This window comes from Saimiri boliviensis, chromosome 1 (assembly GCF_048565385.1).
Source record: "Saimiri boliviensis isolate mSaiBol1 chromosome 1, mSaiBol1.pri, whole genome shotgun sequence".
NCBI classification, from domain to species: Eukaryota; Metazoa; Chordata; class Mammalia; order Primates; family Cebidae; genus Saimiri; species Saimiri boliviensis.
In genome coordinates, this window is record NC_133449.1 from 166,479,739 (window position 1) to 166,499,174 (window position 19,436).

Below are 19,436 nucleotides of genomic sequence, written 5' to 3' on the forward strand. Positions count from 1 at the left end.
ATTGCTTGAACCCAGGAGGCGGAGGTTGCAGTGAGCTGAGATTGCGCCACTGCACTCCAGCCTGGGCAACACAGTGAGACATCATCTCAAATAAATAAATAGATAAATAAATAAATAAATCACAGCAAGAAAATCGTAAGTAATCAATAATTATATACAATATCTATAATATACATATCTATAATATCTCCATTCTTTTTTTATTATTCTTTTTTCTTTAAGAATAATAATTATACATAATATCTAAAATGTATATAAAATAGCTTCTAGAAATGTTTATTTTAAAAAGATTCTCAATATTTTCAGTATTTCAAAGGATACATGTCTTTAAACATGAAAACTATAGATAATATTTTTTAGTGTGAATAAAAAGGTTTCTTACCAAAGGATCTGCTGGTTTTTGCTTACAAAGCTTTGTGAGTCCTTCAAGCAGAGTTGGCATTACATATAAATTTAAATAGTCCTTAGCAGCTTGTCCAACTGGAATGGGCTCAACAATCACTGCAAATACAAATGTATTCTTATTGAAGAAAACACAATGAGTAAATACTATGCAATCATTAAAAACACTGTTTTCAAAGAACTTTTACCTATTTATTTTACATATTTTTCTGAGATAGTGTCTTGCTCTGTCACCCAGGCTGGAGTACAGTGATGAAGTCTCGGCTCACTGCAACCTCCTCCTGGGTTCAAGTGATTCTCCCACCTCAGCCACCCGAGTAGCTGGGACTATAGACCTGTGTCATCACACCCTGCTAATTTTTTTATTTTTATATTATTTATTTATTGGCGACAGGTTCTCACTCTGTTGCCCAGGCTGGAGTACAGTGGCATGATCTCAGCTGACTGCAACCTCCGCCTCCTGACTTAAACTGATTCTCCTGCCTCAGCCTCCTAAGTAGCTGGGATTACTGGCACGTGCCACCACGTCTGGCTAATTTTTGCATGTTGAGTAGAGATGGGGTTTCACCATGTTGGCCAGGTTGATCTCAAACTCCTGACCTAAGGTAATCTGTCTGCCTTGGCCTCCCAAAGTGCTGGAATTGCAGATGTGAGCCAACATGCCCGGCCCTAATTTTTGTATTTTTATTAGAGATGGGGTTTCACCATGTTGGCCAGCATGGTCTTGAACTCCTGACATCTAATGATCTGCCTGTCTCAGCTTCCCAAAGTGCTGACATTACAGGCACGAGCCACTGCAACGAGCCTCAGTTTGTTTCCTTCCTTCCTTCCTTCTTTTTTTTTTTTTTTTTTTTTTTGAGACAGTTTAGCTCTTGTCACCCAGGCTGGAGTGCAATGGCATGATCTTGGTTCACTGCAACCTCAGTCTCCCGGGTTCAAGCAATTTTCCTGCCTCAGACTCCTGAGTAGAACCAGCCTGTTTTCTTTTTTTTTTTTTGAGACAGAGTCTCACTTTGTCACCCAGGCTGGAGTACAGTGGAGTAGTCAGGTCACTGCAACCTCTGCCTCCCAGTTTCAAGTGATTCTCCTGCCTCAGCCTCCTGAGTAGCTGGGATTACAGGCATGCATCACCATGCTGGGCTAATTTTTGTATTTTTAGTAGAGATGGGGTTTCACCATGTTAGTCAGGCTGGTCTCAAACTCCTTACCTCATGATCTGCCCTCCTTGGCTTCCCAAAGTGCTGGGGTTACATTGCGCCCAGCCACCTGTTTTCAATTGGGATGTTTCTCTTATTATTTAGACATAGGAGTTCTTTATATATTCTAGTTACAAGTTCTTTATTCCTTTATGTGGTACATTATTTGCCAATATTTTTTCCCAGTCTGTTGCCTATCTATCTTTTCATATTTTAAAAATATTAGGCCGGGCGCGGTGGCTCAAGCCTGTAATCCCAGCACTTTGGGTGGCCGAGGCGGGCGGATCACGAGGTCGAGAGATCGAGACCATCCTGGTCGTGGTGAAACCCCGTCTCTACTAAAAATACAAAAAAAAAATACTTTTTTTTTTTTGAGACAGAGTGTCGCTCTTGTTACCCAGGCTGGAGTGCAATGGCGCGATCTCGGCTCACCGCAACCTCTGCCTCCTGGGTTCAGGCAATTCTCCTGCCTCAGCCTCCTGAGTAGCTGGGATTACAGGCACGCACCACCATGCCCAGCTAAATTTTTTTGTATTTTTAGTAGAGACGGGGTTTCACCATGTTGACCAGGATGGTCTCGATCTCTTGACCTTGTGATCCACCCGCCTCGGCCTCCCAAAGTGCTGGGATTACAGGCTTGAGCCACCACGCCCGGCCTTTTTTGTATTTTTAGTAGAGACGGGGTTTCACCAGGTTGACCAGGATGGTCTCGATCTCTCGACCTCGTGATCCACCCGCCTCGGCCTCCCAAAGTGCTGGGATTACAGGCTTGAGCCACCGCGCCCAGCCTAACTTTTTTTTTTTTTTAAGACACAGGGTCTTGCTCTGTTGCCCAGTCTGGGGTGTGGTGGTGTGAGCACAGCTCACTGCAACCTCAAACTCCTGGGCTCAAGCATCCTCCGGCCTCAGCCTTCCAAGTAGCTGGGCCTGCAGCTGTGTGCCACCACACCCAGCTTTTTTTTTTTCTCTAAGTTTTTAGAGACAGGGTGTCACTCACTATGTCACTCAGGCTGGTTTCAAGCTCCTGGATTCAAGCAATTCTCCTACCTCAGCCTCCCCAGTAGCCAGGATTATAGGCATGCACCACCATGCCAGCTAATTTTGTATTTTTAGTAGAGACGGGGTTTGACCATGTTGGCTGAGCTGGTCTCAAACTCCTGACCACGAGTGACCCACCCACCTTGGCCTCCCAAAGTGTTGGGATTATAGGCATGAGCCACTGCGCCCAGAAAACACATTTTTTAATTGATAAAAAAATATTGTATACATTTATTGTGTACATGTTGTTTTGAAATATGTAAACACGGCCGGGAGTGGTGGCTCGCGCCTGTAATCCCAGCACTTTGGGAGGCCGAGGCAGGCAAATGATCAGGTCAGCAGATTGAGATCATCCTGGCCAACATGGTGAAACCCCATCTCTACTAAAAATACAAAAATTAGCTGAGCATGGTGGCATGAGCCCGTAATCCCAGCTACTCCGGAGGCTGAGGCAGGAGAATCGATTCAACCCAGGAGGCAGAGACTGCAGTGAGCTAAGATCATGCGACTGCACTCCAGCCTGGTAACAGAGCAAGACTTTGTCTCAGAAAAAAAATAAAAGGCCGGGCGCGGTGGCTCAAGCCTGTAATCCCAGCACTTTGGGAGGCCGAGGCGGGTGAATCACGAGGTCGAGAGATCAAGACCATCCTGGTCAACATGGTGAAACCCCGTCTCTACTAAAAATACAAAAAATTAGCTGGGCATGGTGGCGTGTGCCTGTAATCCCAGCTACTCAGGAGGCTGAGGCAGGAGAATTGCCTGAACCCAGGAGGCGGAGGTTGTGGTGAGCCGAGATCGCGCCATTGCACTCCAGCCTGGGTAACAAGAGCGAAACTCTGTCTCAAAAAAAAAAAAAAAAAAAAAAAAAAGAAAAAAAATAAAAAATAAAAAATAAATATGTAAACACTATGGAAAGGCTAAATCAAACTAATTAACACTGTATTACCTCAAATACTTATCCTTTTTTGTGCTGAGAACACTTAAAATCTACTCTTAGCAATTTTCAACTACACAATACGTTATTAACTATAGTCACCATGTTGTTATATTAGAGCTCTTTAACTTATTCCTAGTATCTAACTGAAATTTCATATCCTTTGATCAACATTTCCATCCCCTACTCTGTCTTGTAAGCTGCTGGTGGCCACCATTCTACTCTCTGAGTTCAACTTTTTTTGTAGATTCCACATATAAGTGAGATTACATGGTATTTGTCTGTCTGTGCCTGGCTTATTTCACTTAATATAATGTCCTCCAGGTTTATCCACGTTGTTGAAAATGACAGAATCCCTTCCTTTTTAAGGCCAAATAGTATTCCATTGTGTATATACACCACATTTTCTTCATACACTACCTCACTGATGGACACTTAAGTTGATTCCGTATCTTGGTTATCGTGAATAATGGCGCAATGAACATTATTGTGGTTCATTAGTCCAGGTACCTCTTCAAGATCCTGATTCAATTCTTTCAGACATATATCCAGCGGTGGGATTGTTAGATCATGTAACAGTTTTTGAGGAACCTTCATACTGTCTTCAATAGTGGTGGCACCATTTTAAATCCCCCATCAAACGTGTACAAGAGTTCCAATTTCTCTATATGCTTGCCAACATTAATCTTTTTTTTTTGAAATGGAGTCTTGCTCTGTCACCGGGCTGGAGTGCAGCGCCAGCATAACTTTTTTTTTTTTTTTAACCTAGTGTCTATATCTAAGGATTCTGAAACCAACATAACATTTACCTTCTTTTTTTTTTTTTTTTTTTGAGACGGAGTCTTGCTGGAGTGCAGTGGCGCGATCTTGGTTCACTGCAATCTCTGCCTCCCAGATTCAAGTGATTCTAGTGCCTCAGCTTCCTGAGTAGCTGAGATTACAGGCACATGCCACCACTCAGCTAATTTTTGTATTTTTAGTAGAGACAGGGTTTCACCATGTTGGCCAGGATAGTCTTGATCTCCTGACCTCGTGATCTGCCCACCTTGGCCTCCCAAAGTGCTGGCATTACAGGCATGAGCCACTGTAGCTGACCTACTTTTTTTTCTTTTTGTTTTTTTTTTTTTTCAGACGGAATTTCGCTCTTGTTACCCAGGCTGGAGTGCAATGGCGCGATCTCGGCTCACCGCAACCTCCGCCTCCTGGGTTCAAGCAATTCTCCTGCCTCAGCCTCCTCAGTAGCTGGGATTACAGGCACGTGCCACCATGCTCAGCTAATTTTTTGTATTTTTAGTAGAGATGGGGTTTCACCATGTTGACCAGGATGGTCTCGATCTCTCGACCTCGTGATCCACCTGCCTTGGCCTCCCAAAGTGCTGGGATTACAGGCTTGAGCCACCGCGCCCGGCCCTTTTTTTTTCTTTTGATAATAGTCATCCTAACGTGTGAGGTGATATCTCACAGTGGTTTTGATCTGTATTTCCCTGATGATTAGTGATTTTTTTTTTTTAGATGGAGTCTCACTGTTCTTGCTCAGGCTTGAGTGCAATGGTGCAATCTCGGCTCACCTAAACCTCTGCCTCCCAGGTTCAAGCAATTCTCCTGCCTCAGCCTCCTGAGTAGCTGGGATTACAGGCACATGCCACCATACCCAGCTAATTTTTTGTATTTTTTTAGTAGAGAAGGGGTTTCGCCTTGCTGGCCAGGCTGGTCTTGAACTCCTGACCTCAGGTGATCTGCCCGCCTCAGCCTCTCAAATGCTGGGATTACAGTCGTGAGCCACCATGCCTGGCCTTGAGCACCTTTTCACATACTTGTTGGTTATTTGTATGTCTTCTTTAGAAAAATGTCTATTCAAGTCTTTTGCCCATTTTTTAATTGGGTTATTTAGGGATTTTTTGGATATTGGGTTGTAAGAGTTCTTTATATGTTTTAGACATTAAGCCCTTATCAGATATATGGTTTGCAAATAGTTTCTTCCCTGATATTGTTTTCTTAATTTCATCAGCAGATTATTCATTTACTTATTTATTGAAAGGGTCTCACTCCGTGACCCAGGCTGACGTACAGCAGTATAACCACAGCTCACTGGGGCCTTGACCTTCTAGGCTCAAGTGAATCTCCCACCTCACCCTCCCAAGTAGCTGGGACCATAGGTGTGCACCATCAACCCCAGCTAACTTTTTATACTTTTGGAAGAGATAAGGTCTTGCCATATTGCCCAAGCTGCTCTCAAACTGCTGGGCTCAAGCAATCCTCCTGCCTCTGCCTCCCAAAGTACTGGGATTGTAAGTGTAAGCCACCGTGCCAGGCTAGGGCTAAATAAATTAATGAGAAAATTAAAAAAGTGTTTTCATGTTCCTTACATGGATGAACTTTCTTTAAGCTTTTTAAGGTTTTTGTCATCCTTGGTTTATTTATTTGTTTGTTTGTCTGACACAGGGTCTCACTCTGTTACCCAGGCTGGAGTGTGCTATCACAGCTCACACAGCCTTAACCTCCTAGGCTCCAACGATCCTCCCACCTCAGCTTCCAGAGTAGCTGGGACTATAGACATAGGCTACCACGCCCAGCTAATTTTTAATTTTTTTGTAAAGATGAGATCTTGCTATGTTGCCCAGGCTGGTCTCTAACTCCTGGACTCAGACTATTCTCCTGCCTCAGCCTCACAGTGTTGGAATCACAGGTGTGAGCCACCACATCAAGCCAGTATATTTATTTTCAAATATAATCATTTTGAGAGCAGGGATATCTTCTTATTCATCTTCTTATGCATTTATGGCAAATAGTAAGCAACTCCATAAATTTTTTTTTTTTTTTTTTTGAGACAGAGTGTCGCTCTTGTTACCCAGGCTGGAGTGCAATGGCACCATCTCGGCTCACCGCAACCTCCGCCTTCTGGGTTCAAGCAATTCTCCTGCCTCAGCCTCCTGAGTAGCTGGGACTACAGGCACGCACAACCATGCCCAGCTAATTTTTTGTATTTTTAGTAGAGACGGGGTTTCACCACGTTGACCAGGACGGTCTCAATCTCTTGACCTCGTGATCCACCCGCCTCGGCCTCCCGAAGTGCTGGGATTACAGGCTTGAGCCACCGCGCCCGGCGCAACTCAATAAATTTGTTGAAGAAATGAAATATAGCAAAACTTTGAATTAGCCACTTCTATTAAAAGGGAAAGAAGACCACCCTGGGTAATTTAGTGAGACCCCATCTCTACAAAAAAATAAAAAAATTGGGCCAGGCATAGAGATCACGCCAGTGTACTCCAGCCTGTGCAACAGAGTGAGACTCTGTCTCAAAAAAAAAAAAAATTAACAGAACATGGTGGTACACACCTATAGTTCCAGCTACTCAGGATGCTGAGGTGGGAGGACTGCTTGAGGACAAGAGTTTAAGGTTGTAGTGAGCTATGGTTGCACCACTGCACTCCATCCAGAGTGACATGGAGAGACCCTGTAACCCCTTCCCTGCAAAAAAAAAAAAAAAAAAAGGGAAAGAAGAGAACATTACTTTTTTCTTTTCTTTCCTTTTCCTTTTTTGAGACAGTCTTACTCTGTCACTCAGGCTGGAGTTCAGTGGTGCGATCTCAGCTCACTGCAACCTCCACCTCCCAGGTCCAAGCAATTCTCCTGCCTCAGCCTTCTGAGTAACTGGGCTTACAAGCATGTGCCACCAGGCCGGGCTAATTTTGCATTTTCAGTAGAGACAGGGTTTTACCACGTTGGCCAGGCTGGTCTCGAACTCCTGACTTCAAGTGATCCACCCACCTTGGTCTCCCAAAGTGCTGGGATTACAGGCATGAGCCACTGTGCCCAGCAAGCATTACTTTTTTCAAGGATTAGGAACATGTCTTTGAATATCTTTATAACTTGTTTGAGTGAATCATCATATAAAGTTTTGCACATAGTTGTTGATGGACTGATAAGTAGGAGGACATTCATACCACAAACTCAGAATTTGCTCCAAAGAACTTCACAGCAAAATATCTGCAATGTGCTAAGTAATTAATGATTTTATACTTATCCTACAACTTTCTGCTTCTCAAATGTCTAACTATATCTCTAAACTCATGCCTAGAGGATTAATTTAGTAAGTAAAAATCAAAGGCAACTGAAAACACAGTGGTTCACGCCTATAATCCCAACACTTTGGAAGGAAGGCAGAAGGATCGGTTGAGCACAAAAGTTTGAAACTGGCCTGAGCAACAAGGCAAAATGCCATTTCTACAAAAAACTTGAAAAATTTGCCAGGTGTGGTAGTGTACACCTATGGTTCCAGCTACTCCAAAGGCTGACGTGGGAGGATTATTTGAGCCTGCGAGGTCAAGGCTGTGGTGAGCTGTGATTGTGCCACTGTACTCTGGCCTGGGCAATAGAGTGAGACTGTATCTCAAAAAAAAAAAAAGAAAGAAAGAAAAGAAAAGAAAAAAGAAAAAGAAAAAGAAAAAAAAGAAAATTACAGTTTAGGAATATAATCCTATAATCCTATGAGTACAAAGAGCTTAATAGACCTTCTATTTTAGATAAAATGAATTTTTATCCTGTTTTATTTAAAAGCTAAAGAGAAGTTGAGTGTGATGGCTCACACCTATAATCCCACCATTTTGGGAGGCAGAGGCAGCAGGATTGCTTGGGACCAGGAGTTCAAGACCAGCCTGGGCAATGCAGTGAGATTTCATGTCTATAGAAAATATATTCCAATGCAAGACAAAAAAAGAAAATACAAAAAATTAGCGAAGCGTGATGACATGTACCTGTTGTTCCAGCTACTCAGAAGACTGAGGTGGGAGAGATCGCTTAAGCCCAGAAGGTCGAGGCTGCTGTGAGTTGTGATCATGCTACTGCACTCCAGCCTGGGTGACAGAGTGAGACTCCATCTCAAATAGATAAATAAATAATAAAAGCTAGCGAGCAAAAGTCTAATTCACTAGCAGGGCTAACATAAAGTCCTACCACATAAAAAAGTCATCTCGCTGGACACGGCAGCTCACTCCTACAATTCCAGTATTTTTGGGAGGCTGAGGCAGAACTACTTTGAGAAATATATATATATATATATATATATATATATATATATATATATATATATATATATATATAAAGTTGTTTTTGTTTAATTGTTTAAGAATCTGAAAGGCCAGTGGAGAAAAGTTGTCAGCCCATTGTCAGGTCAGCATTGGTCTGGTGGTACTAAAAAGCAACAGATCAATTACTCAAAAACTGAAATTTATTTATTTTGAATTTAGAAATTCAAACAACAGTGATACTGCTGTATCATATCAGTTATTCCATAAATGTGAAATCTCTGAAACAAAAAAAAATCAGGAATTTTTTTTTTTTTTTTTTTTTTTGAGACGGAGTTTCACTCTCGTTACCCAGGCTGGAGTGCAATGGCGCGATCTCGGCTCACTGCAACCTCCGCCTCCTGGGTTCAGGCAATTCTCCTGCCTCAGCCTCCTGAGTAGCTGGGATTACAGGCACGTGCCACCATGCCCAGCTAATTTTTTGTATTTTTAGTAGAGACGGGGTTTCACCATGTTGACCAGTTTGGTCTCGATCTCTCGACCTCGTGATCCACCTGCCTTGGCCTCCCAAAGTGCTGGGATTACAGGCTTGAGCCACCGTGCCCGGCTAAAAATTCAAAATTTTGTCAATGCTTTGTATTTTTTCCTTATAACAAAAATCACCAAATTTTATTTCTGCTCTAAAGACATTAAAAACAAACCAAAAACCTCAGTGTTCTTCCTCATATCTCAACTTCTGAAAGGTTTACAACTTCCCTAACAGTATGGAAACAAAAAAAGGACTAGTTATTAATTTCTCAATTGTACAAGACTTTGTTAGGCAAACAGTAAACTGTTAGAGAAGACGGTAAATCAAATGTAGTTTCCAAGAGAGATTACTTTTCTCATGTGTCACAAACTCTACTGAACATTTCAGGGTAACTAGAAAGAATTATAACACAGAAGAATATGTCTAGTACAAGAGAAAACAAAGGAAAAAAAGTAGTCTGAGTGTGTTGGCTCACACCTGTGATCTCATCACTTTGAGAGGCCAATGCAGGCAGATTACCTGAGCACAGGCATTTGAGTGTATCCTGGGCAACATGGTGAGACCCCCATCACTCCAAAAATTAAAAAGTAAAAAATTAGCTAGGCATGGTGGCATGCACCTGTAGTCTCAGCTACCTGGGAGGCTAAAGCAGGAGGATTACCTGAGCCCAGGAGTTTGAGGTTGCAGTGAGCTGTGACTGTGCCACTGCACTTCAGCCGAGGTGACAGTGAGACACTGTCTCAAATTTTTTTTTTTTTTTTTTTTTGAGACGGAGTTTCGCTCTTGTTACCCCAGGCTGGAGTGCAATGGCGCGATCTCGGCTCACCGCAACCTCTGCCTCTTGGGTTCAGGCAATTCTCCTGCCTCAGCCTCCTGAGTAGCTGGGATTACAGGCACACGCCACCATGCCCAGCTAATTTTTTTGTATTTTTAGTAGAGACGGGGTTTCACCGTGTTGACCGGGATGGTCTCGATCTCTTGACCTCGTGATCCACCCGCCTCGGCCTCCCAAAGTGCTGGGATTACAGGCTGAGCCACCGCGCCCGGCCTCTAATTTTTTTAAATGTTAAAAATAGATAAATAAATAAAAATTAAAAAGGACTCCCTAGAGGGCACAATTTAGTTGCTAGGGAAATGTCAAGTTTTCCATATGTGGCTTCAAGTTTTAAGTAAATACAACTCAAAAATGTAACAAAATACACTGGAAAAAAATTCATTTATCTTCCTTCCCAGCTATATCCGCAAAATAAAAGAAAAGGCAAACAATAAGGAGATGCAGTTGGCAAGTCTGTCATCTGTAACTCACCTTCAGGAAACATAAAACGTATTTCTCTTTCCGCAGCAGCAAAGTCACTACTCCCATGAAGTGCATTCCTTAGGTCATCTGTGCCATAAATTGCCCTTAGGCTAAAAACAAGTTGGAGATGATGTCCATCCAATCTGACATCTATTACTTCTACTTAGGAATTTTACAAAAGCATGGTCACTTCCTACATATGAAAGCTTCAAAATCTATGTCAAATTTAAGCTTAAATTTAAGCTTATCTATCTAGATAAGGATCAAACATATTTACATCTGCAGGAGGAATACACTGGGAAAACAGGAGTTCCCTGGGTAAAAAAAACAGTGTTGTTTTGTGAGAAGTCAAAAAGCAGTGCATATTCAAAAGTGCAAAAACTCAGAATCTTCTTCTTTCCATACATTAACAATAATGCTGAAAATCTGAATTTCTGTTCCCGCATTACCATTATTCTTTTAAAATACCATCCCAATTTTCCCATCTAAAAATCCTACTTCAGTGGCAGTTTAAAGGTTGAGAGAATACGGATATTCAACTATAAATCAGACATTCTCTGAGGTTTTTCTGGTATGTAGTATTGATAGGTATTTAAAGTGGTTAAAATATAAAATGGACCTCCCAGACTCTCCCTCCAAAAAAATGCTGATTTAGGAAAACTTTCAAATGAAAAGAAAAATCCCATTACAATGAAATCAGATTTTTTTTTTTTTCATTTTCACAGATGGATTCCATTCCCTGCCATCCCCCCAACCTTGAAAATTACCTGTCTGGATATGTCTCCTTCGCTACTAAGCTATTATTTGGTCCCAAAAGTTCTAGCCAATAAGAGATGGCTTTGTGTCTCGCTAATATCATGGCGACAAGTGGTCCAGAACTCATGTAAGCTGTTAAATTGGGGAAAAACATTTTTCCATACTGTTCCACGTAAAAGTTACTACATTGCTCAGGGCTGAGGTGTAGTTTTCTTCTCTGTAAAAGACACAAAGTCAACAAACACATTTAAAATGACAGTTCAATGATACCTCATTAAGATCATTAGTACCAATCTGCTTATAACTTTGAGGTTTATCCCTGTATTATGAAGAAAGAAAATTATATAATTAAATGTATTCTGTAAATAAGATAGTAAGAGAAATTACTTAGCCTACTTAAGAAAAATTATTCCGCTGGGTGCGGTGGCTCTCGCCTGTAATCCCAGCACTTTGGGAGGCCGAGGTGGGTGGATCACGAGGTCAAGAGATCGAGACCATCCTGGTCAACATGGTGAAACCCCGTCTCTACTAAAAATACAAAAACTAGCTGGGCGTGGTGGCGCGTGCCTGTAATCCCAGCTACTTAGGAGGCTGAGGCAGGAGAATTGCCTGAGCCCAGGAGGCGGAGGTTGCGGTGAGCCGAGATGGTGCCATTGCACTCCAGCCTGGGTAACAAGAGCGAAACTCCGTCTCAAAAAAAAAAAAAAAAAGAAAAAAAAAGAAAAATTATTCCGCTGGGTACGGTGGCTCTCGCCTGTAATCCCAGCACTTTGGGAGGCCGAGGTGGATGGATCACGAGGTCAAGAGATCGAGACCATCCTGGTCAACATGGTGAAACCCCGTCTCTACTAAAAATACAAAAAAAAATTAGCTGGGCATGGTTGTGCGTGCCTGTAATCCCAGCTACTCAGGAGGCTGAGGCAGGAGAATTGCCTGAACCCAGGAGGCGGAGGTTGTGGTGAGCCAAGATCGCGCCATTGCACTCCAGCCTGGGTAACAAGAGCGAAACTCCGTCTCCAAAAAAAAAGAAAAGAAAAGAAAAAAGAAAAATTATTCCAGTTAGGCTGCCTCCCTAAGCATATGGTTTGTTAGTAACAAAATTATAGCATCTCTTTCTTCAAGTAAAGAACACGGCAGCCGGGCGCGGTGGCTCAAGCCTGTAATCCCAGCACTTTGGGAGGCCGAGGCGGGTGGATCACGAGGTCGAGAGATCGAGACCATCCTGGTCAACATGGTGAAACCCCGTCTCTACTAAAAATACAAAAAATTAGCTGGGCATGGTGGCGCGTGCCTGTCATCCCAGCTACTCAGGAGGCTGAGGCAGGAGAATTGCCTGAACCCAGGAGGCGGAGGTTGCGGTGAGCCGAGATCGCGCCATTGCACTCCAGCCTGGGCAACAAGAGCGAAACTCCGTCTCAAAAAAAAAAAAAAAAGAAAAAAGAAAACGGCAATGAACAAAACTGGACTTTAAAATACTCCAAATTCGTATTTTTCTATTTGTGTTACTATTTGGGAGCTGGTCTCATTATGGTACTTAGAAATAACAGCCAGGTGGCCGGGCGCGGTGGCTCAAGCCTGTAATCCCAGCACTTTCGGAGGCCGAGGCGGGTGGATCACAAGGTCAAGAGATCGAGACCATCCTGGTCAACATGGTGAAACCCCGTCTCTACTAAAAATACAAAAAAATTAGCTGGGCATGGTGGCGCGTGCCTGTAATCCTGGCTACTCAGGAGGCTGAGGCAGGAGAATTGCCTGAACCCAGGAGGCGGAGGTTGCGGTGAGCCGAGATCGTGCCATTGCACTCCAGCCTGGGTAAAAAGAGCAAAACTCCGTCTCAATAAATAAATAAATAAATAAATAAAATAAAAAGAAATAACAGCCAGGCACAGTGGCTCAAGCCTGTAATCCCAGCATTTTGGGAGGCCAAGGCAGAAGGATCACTTGAGCCCAGCCAGGAGTTAGAGACCAACCTGAGCAACACAGCGAGACTTCGTTTCTATGAAAAATTTAAAAATTGGTGGGGTGTGGTGGTGTGCGCCTGTACTCCCCACTACACTGGAGGTGGTGAGCCATGATCATACTGCTGCACTCCAGCCTGGGTGGTAGAGCGAGACCCTGTATCAAACAAACAAACAAACAAAGTAACGTGTAGTATAATGATGCAGTAAAAAAAGTTTTTTGTTTGAACATGTGTGTTCTTTATTCTCGTTCTGTCATAAATATCTTTTTTTTTTTTTTTTTTTTGAGACGGAGTTTCGCTCTTGTTACCCAGGCTGGAGTGCAATGGCGCGATCTCGGCTCACCGCAACCTCCGCCTCCTGGGTTCAGGCAGTTCTCCTGCCTCAGCCTCCTGAGTAGCTGGGATTACAGGCACGCACCACCATGCCCAGCTAACTTTTTGTATTTTTAGTAGAGACGGGGTTTCACCTTGCTGACCAGGATGGTCTTGATCTCTTGACCTCGTGATCCACCCGCCTCGGCCTCCCAAAGTGCTGGGATTACAGGCTTGAGCCACCGCGCCCGGCTCTGTCATAAATATCTTGATTCACTGTAACATTAAGAAAAATTAGGCCAACCGTGATGGCTCACACTTGTAATCCCAACACTTTGGGAAGTCAAAACGGGAGAATCACTTGAGGTCAGGAGTTCAAGAAAAGCCTGGCCAACTGAAACCCCATCTCTACTAAAAATACAAAAATTAGCTAGACATGTTGGTGCGTGCCTGAAGTTCCAGCTACTCAGGAGGCTGAGGCAGGTGAATAGCCTGAACCCGGGAGGTAGAGGTTGCAGTGAGCCAAGATTGCACCACTGCACTCGAGCCTGGGTGACAGAGCAAGATACCATCTCAAAAAAAAAAAAAAAAAAGAAAAGAAAAGAAAGAAAAACTAGGCTGGGCACCGTGGCTCATCCCTGTAATCCCAGCACACTGGGAGGACTAGGCAGGCATATCACCTCAGATCAGGAGTTTGAGACCAGCCTGGCCAACACAGTGAAACCCCGTCTCTACTAAAAATACAAAAACTGAACCAGGCATGGTGGTGCATGTCTGTAATCCCAGCTACTAGGGAAGCTGGGACACGAAAATTGCTTGAACCCAGGAGGCAGAGGGTGCCATGATCCAAGATCAAGATAGCACTATTGCACTCCAGCCTGGATAACAGAATCAGACTCTGTCTCAAAAAAAAAAAAAAAAGAAAAAAGAAAAATTAGTTGCTAGTGTTTCTCAATTTGAAAGACTATGAAACATTCTGGACAAATAAATGTCATTTCCTTCACAAATGAGACTATAACAATGAATCAAGTTAAAAAAAAATCCTGGTAGTTGAGTCTAATTTGAAAGTATCATGCTTTCTCTAGAAGCAGCAGCTATTTTGAGTGCTTTTAAATTTCTTTTTTTTTTTTTTTTTGAGACAGAGTTTCACTCTGTCACCGAGGCTGGAGTGCAGTAGCATGATCTTGACTCACTGCAACCTCCGCCTCCAGGGTTCAAGAGAGCCTCCTGCCTCAGCCTTCTGAATAGTTGGGATTATAGGCACCCACCACCACGCCTGGTTAATTTTTGTATTTTTAAGAGACGAGTTTTCCCCTTTTTGGCCAGGATGGTCTTGAACTCCTGACCTCAGATGATCCACCTGCCTCAGCCTCCCAAAGTGCTGGTATTACAGGCATGAGCCACTGCACCCGACCTTGAGTGCTTTAAAAAATTATTGCCGGGCACAGTGGCTCATGCCTGTAATCCCAGCACTTTGGGAGGCTGAGGCGGGTAGATCACAAAGTCAGTAGTTCGAGACCAGCCTGGCCAAGATGGTGAAACCCCCATCTCTACTAAAAACACAAAAATTAGCAAAGCACAGTGGCAGGTGCCTGTAAATTCTGGCTACTCAGGAGGCTGAGGCAGGAGAATTGCTTGAACCCAGGAGGTGGAGGTTGCAGTGAACCAAGATCATGCCACTGCACTCTAGCCTGGGCGACAGAGCAAAACTGTCTCAAAAAATGTATATATATGTATTAATGCTGGCCAGGCTCTGTGGCTCTCTCCCTGTTGTAATTCCAGCACTCTGAGAGGCCTAGGGGGGCAGGTCACTTGAACCCAGGAGTTTGAGACCAACCTGGGCAACATGGTGAAACCCCGTTTCTACAAAAAAATGCAAATATTAGCTGGGCATGGTGGTGCACACTGTAGTCTCAGCTAATCAGGAGGCTGAGGCATGAGAATTGCTTGAACCCAGGAGGCAGAAGTTGCAGTGAGCTGAAATCATGCCAACGTACTCCAGCCTGCACAACAGAGTGAGATTCAGTCTCAAAACAAAACAACAACAAAAAAATTTATGGCTGCGGTTTTTCTTTTTTCTTTTCTTTTTTTTTAAAGACAGGGTTTCTCCATGTTGGTCAGACTGGTCTTGAACTCCCGACCTCAGGCAATCTGCCTGCCTTGGCCTCCCAAAGTGCTGGGATTACAGGCGTGAGCCACCATGCCTGGCGCTGCAGTTTTTCAATTCCACTAAAGGTGGATCAGGAGGGAAAATGCTCAAAATATAACTGAGGGATTCAAAGTACAAATCAAAGAACTGGCTGGAGTAAGGATGATGAGACATGGAGACAAGTCACTAAGCAAAGGCTAAAAATCCCCATGATTGAGCCGGGCGCGGTGGCTCAAGCCTGTAATCCCAGCACTTTGGGAGGCCTGAGGCGGGTGGATCACGAGGTCGAGAGATCGAGACCATCCTGGTCAACGTGGTGAAACCCCGTCTCTACTAAAAATACAAAAAATTAGCTGGGCATGGTGGTGCATGCCTGTAGTCCCAGCTACTCAGGAGGCTGAGGCAGGAGAATTGCTTGAACCCAGGAGGCGGAGGTTGCGGTGAGCCGAGATCGTGCCATTGCACTCCAGCCTGGGTAACAAGAGCGACACTCTGTCTCAAAAAAAAAAAAAAAAAAAAAAAAAAAATCCCCATGATTATGGCAGAAATCTATCTTTCTAAAATGGCTGAGATTTTCCTGAGAATACATGTGAATTTTACTAAGCGACCCACCCCTTAAAGCCCTTTCCAGAACTCTGTGTTTCTGCAGGCTTCAGAAACTTGGTAAAATTGCTTGGTTTGTAGCAAAGGATCCAATTGCCCAGAGAAAGAAGTTTAGGAACATGCTTACCCAGGTGGCACAGCACTGCTATGAATAGGACCTGCTGCACAAGTATAACATTCTCACCATTGAAGGACCAGTTACTATGAAAAAGGTGCTGACATTTGTTCTTAAATTGAGATTCATATAGTGAAGAAATAAAAGATGTGAGAAATTACATGGTGGCTCACCCAGGAGGTAGAGGTTGCAGTGAGCCAAGTTTGTACCACTGCACCCCAGCCTGGGTGACAGAGCAAGACACCATCTCAAAAAAAAAAAAGAAAAGAAAAAAAGAAAAGAAAAAGAAAAATTAGGCTCATGCCTGTAATCCCAGCACTTTGGGAGGCCAAGGCTGGTGGATCACAAGGTTAGGAGATCAAGACCATCCTGGCCAATATGGTGAAACCCTGTCTCTACTAAAATATAAAAAGTTAGCCCAGTGTGGTGGCATACTCCTGTAGTCCCAGCTACTGGAGACGCTGAGGCAGGGGAATCACTTGAACCCCAGAGGTTGCAGTAAGCCAAGATCGTACCATTGCACCCCAGCCTGCCAAGAGAGCAAGACTTCATCTCAAAAAAGAAAAAAAAGGAAAGAAATTAAAAGAGCACCTGATTTAGCATAATCCTTGATTCTATTATCTAAAATTAAGACATGAAAGTATTTATGATTATTATGCTCATTAGTGTTTTCTTGTTTTTGTTTTTTTCTTGCTGAATTTAAAAATAAAGTCTTATCTGTTGCTGTGTAAGCCCTTATCTGTCACTTGCCCCGTAAAAAGCAGGGGAAGCTACCTTCTGCAGGTATGCTAGTCAATGTAGCACAATTTTAAAAATTAAGGGTTCATCTTTAAAACCAGTACTAAATCAATTATTCCAGTGGCTGCTTTAAAATTAGATCATTCGACATTTTTGAAATTAGGTTGAATAGTCTACAGCCATACCACGATGAACACACCCGATCTCATCTGAAATTAGATTAGGTTGAATATTTACACAGAGAAACAGCAGTATCAGTACTATCAGAAAGAACTCTCAGTTTGTAACAAAGGCAACACTGCCATCTACTGAAATGATGTATTACTTTTCAGTTTTTCCCTTGGGACAGGAAAGCCTCAAGTTTAATGCACTTAAAAGCCTATTTTAAAAGCATACAGTGGCCGGGCGCGGTGGCTTAAGCCTGTAATCCCAGCACTTTGGGAGGCCGAGGTGGGTGGATCACAAGGTCAAGAGATCGAGACCATCCTGGTCAACATGGTGAAACCCCGTCTCTACTAAAAATACAAAAAATTAGCTGGGCATGGTGGCGCATGCCTGTAATCCCAGCTACTCAGGAGGCTGAGGCAGGAGAATTGCCTGAACCCAGGAGGCGGAGGTTGCGTTGAGCCGAGATCGTGCCATTGCACTCCAGCCTGGGTAACAAGAGCGAAACCCCGCCTCAAAAAAAAAAAGCATACAGTGCAAAGGACAAAACTTGTATAATTTCACTTAAATGAGAGAGCTTGAATAGTTAAATTCCTAGAGACAGCAAGTAGAATAGTGGCTATCGGGGATGGGGAAAAGGGAAGCAACAAGTTAGCATTAGACAGTGTTTCAGTTTAAGATGAAAAGGTTCTAGAGATAGACACAGTAGCAATGGTTGTACAACAATGTGAATGTACTTAACGCGATTGAAATGTACATTCAAAAACGGTTAAAAGGGTAAAGTTTATGTTACATACATTTTACCACAATTAAAGCAAAAAAGGAAGGAAAGAAGGATATACCATGGCTGCCTTTGTTCTGAAAATTACTAACTAGGAAAAGTGTCATATATATTTACATTAAATCATTTTTTTTTTCTGGTCTCAATGCATTGCCCAGGCTAGTTACACTAATTTTTTTTTTTTTTTTTTTTTTGAGACAAAATTTCACTTTTGTTGCCCAGGCTGGAGTGCAATGGCACAATCTCAGCTCACTGCAACCTCCACCTCCATGGTTCAGGTGATTCTCCAGCCTTGCCTCCTGAGTAGCTGGGATTACAAGCATGCACCACCACGCCCAGCTAATTTTGTTTTTGTTGCTGTTGTTGTTGTTGTTGTTGTTGTTTTTGAGACAGAGTCTCACTGTTATCAGGGTAGAGTGCAGTGGCAGGATCTTGGCTCACTACAACCTCCACCGCGCCCCCCCGCTGCCCCCCAGGTTCAAGCGATTCTCCTACCTCAGCCTCCTTCCAAGTAGCTGGGACTACAGATGTGCGCCATCATGGGCAGCTAATTTTTGTGTTTTTAGTAGAGACGGGGTTTCACCACGTTGGCCAGGATGGTCTTGATCTCCTGACCTTGGGATCTGCCTGCCTCTGCCTCCGCAAGTGCTGGGATTACAGGCATGAGCTGCCACACCCAGCCTTTTCTTTTCTTTTTTTTTTTAGATGGAGTCTTTTTTTTTTGAGACTGAGTCTTGCTCTGTCACCTAGGCTAGAGTGCAGTGGCACAATCTTGGCTCACTTCAACCTTTGTCTCCTTGGTTCAAGTGATTCTCCTGCCTCATTCTCCCAAGTAGCTGGGATTACAGGCTTCTACCACCATTCCCGGCTAATTATTGTGTTTTTAGTAAAGATGTGGTTTCACCATGTTAGCCAGGCTGGTCTCGAACTCCTAACCTCAGGTGATCTGCCCACCTCAGCCTCCCAAAGTGCTGGGATTACAGGTATAAGCCTTCTTGACCGGTCCTAATTTTGTATTTTTATTTATTTATTTATTTTAGAGACAGGGTTTCTCCATGTTGATGAGGTTGATCTCGAACTCCTGACCTCAGGTGATCTGCCCACCTCAGCCTCCCAAAGTGCTGGGATTATAAGCATGAGCCACTGCACCCAGCTTCCTAATTTTGTATTTTTAGTAGAGACGGGGTTTCACCATGTTGGCCAGGGTGGTCTTGAACTTCTGAACTCAGGTGATCCACCCACCTCAGCTTCCCAAAGTGTTGGGACTACAGGCGTGAGCCACCACGGCCAGCTAATTTTTAATTTATAATTAACACTAGCCACTTTATCAAGTTGGTCACTAAATTTTTTTTTAATATGGACTTTTAAAAAACTTGAATGGATGCCTTTATTTGTATACTTCATTTAATTGTTCTTTCTAAAGTTAATAGGTAATAT

The 19,436-nt window shown here is 43.3% G+C and overlaps 1 protein-coding gene across 3 annotated transcripts in view; it reads right to left on the reverse strand.

Moving 5' to 3' along the window:
- The window catches only part of NME5 (NME/NM23 family member 5), a 48,097-nt gene that overhangs the window by 24,172 nt on the left and 4,489 nt on the right, over nucleotides 1-19,436 (reverse strand). For all 3 annotated transcript variants that reach the window (XM_074379906.1, XM_003933949.4, XM_074379905.1), the window contains 3 exons: nucleotides 11,188-11,393; nucleotides 10,430-10,530; nucleotides 383-501 (listed from right to left, as the gene is read on the reverse strand). In XM_074379906.1, the coding sequence (XP_074236007.1) occupies nucleotides 383-501; nucleotides 10,430-10,530; nucleotides 11,188-11,393 (426 nt within the window). The remainder of the gene's footprint in view (nucleotides 1-382; nucleotides 502-10,429; nucleotides 10,531-11,187; nucleotides 11,394-19,436) is intronic.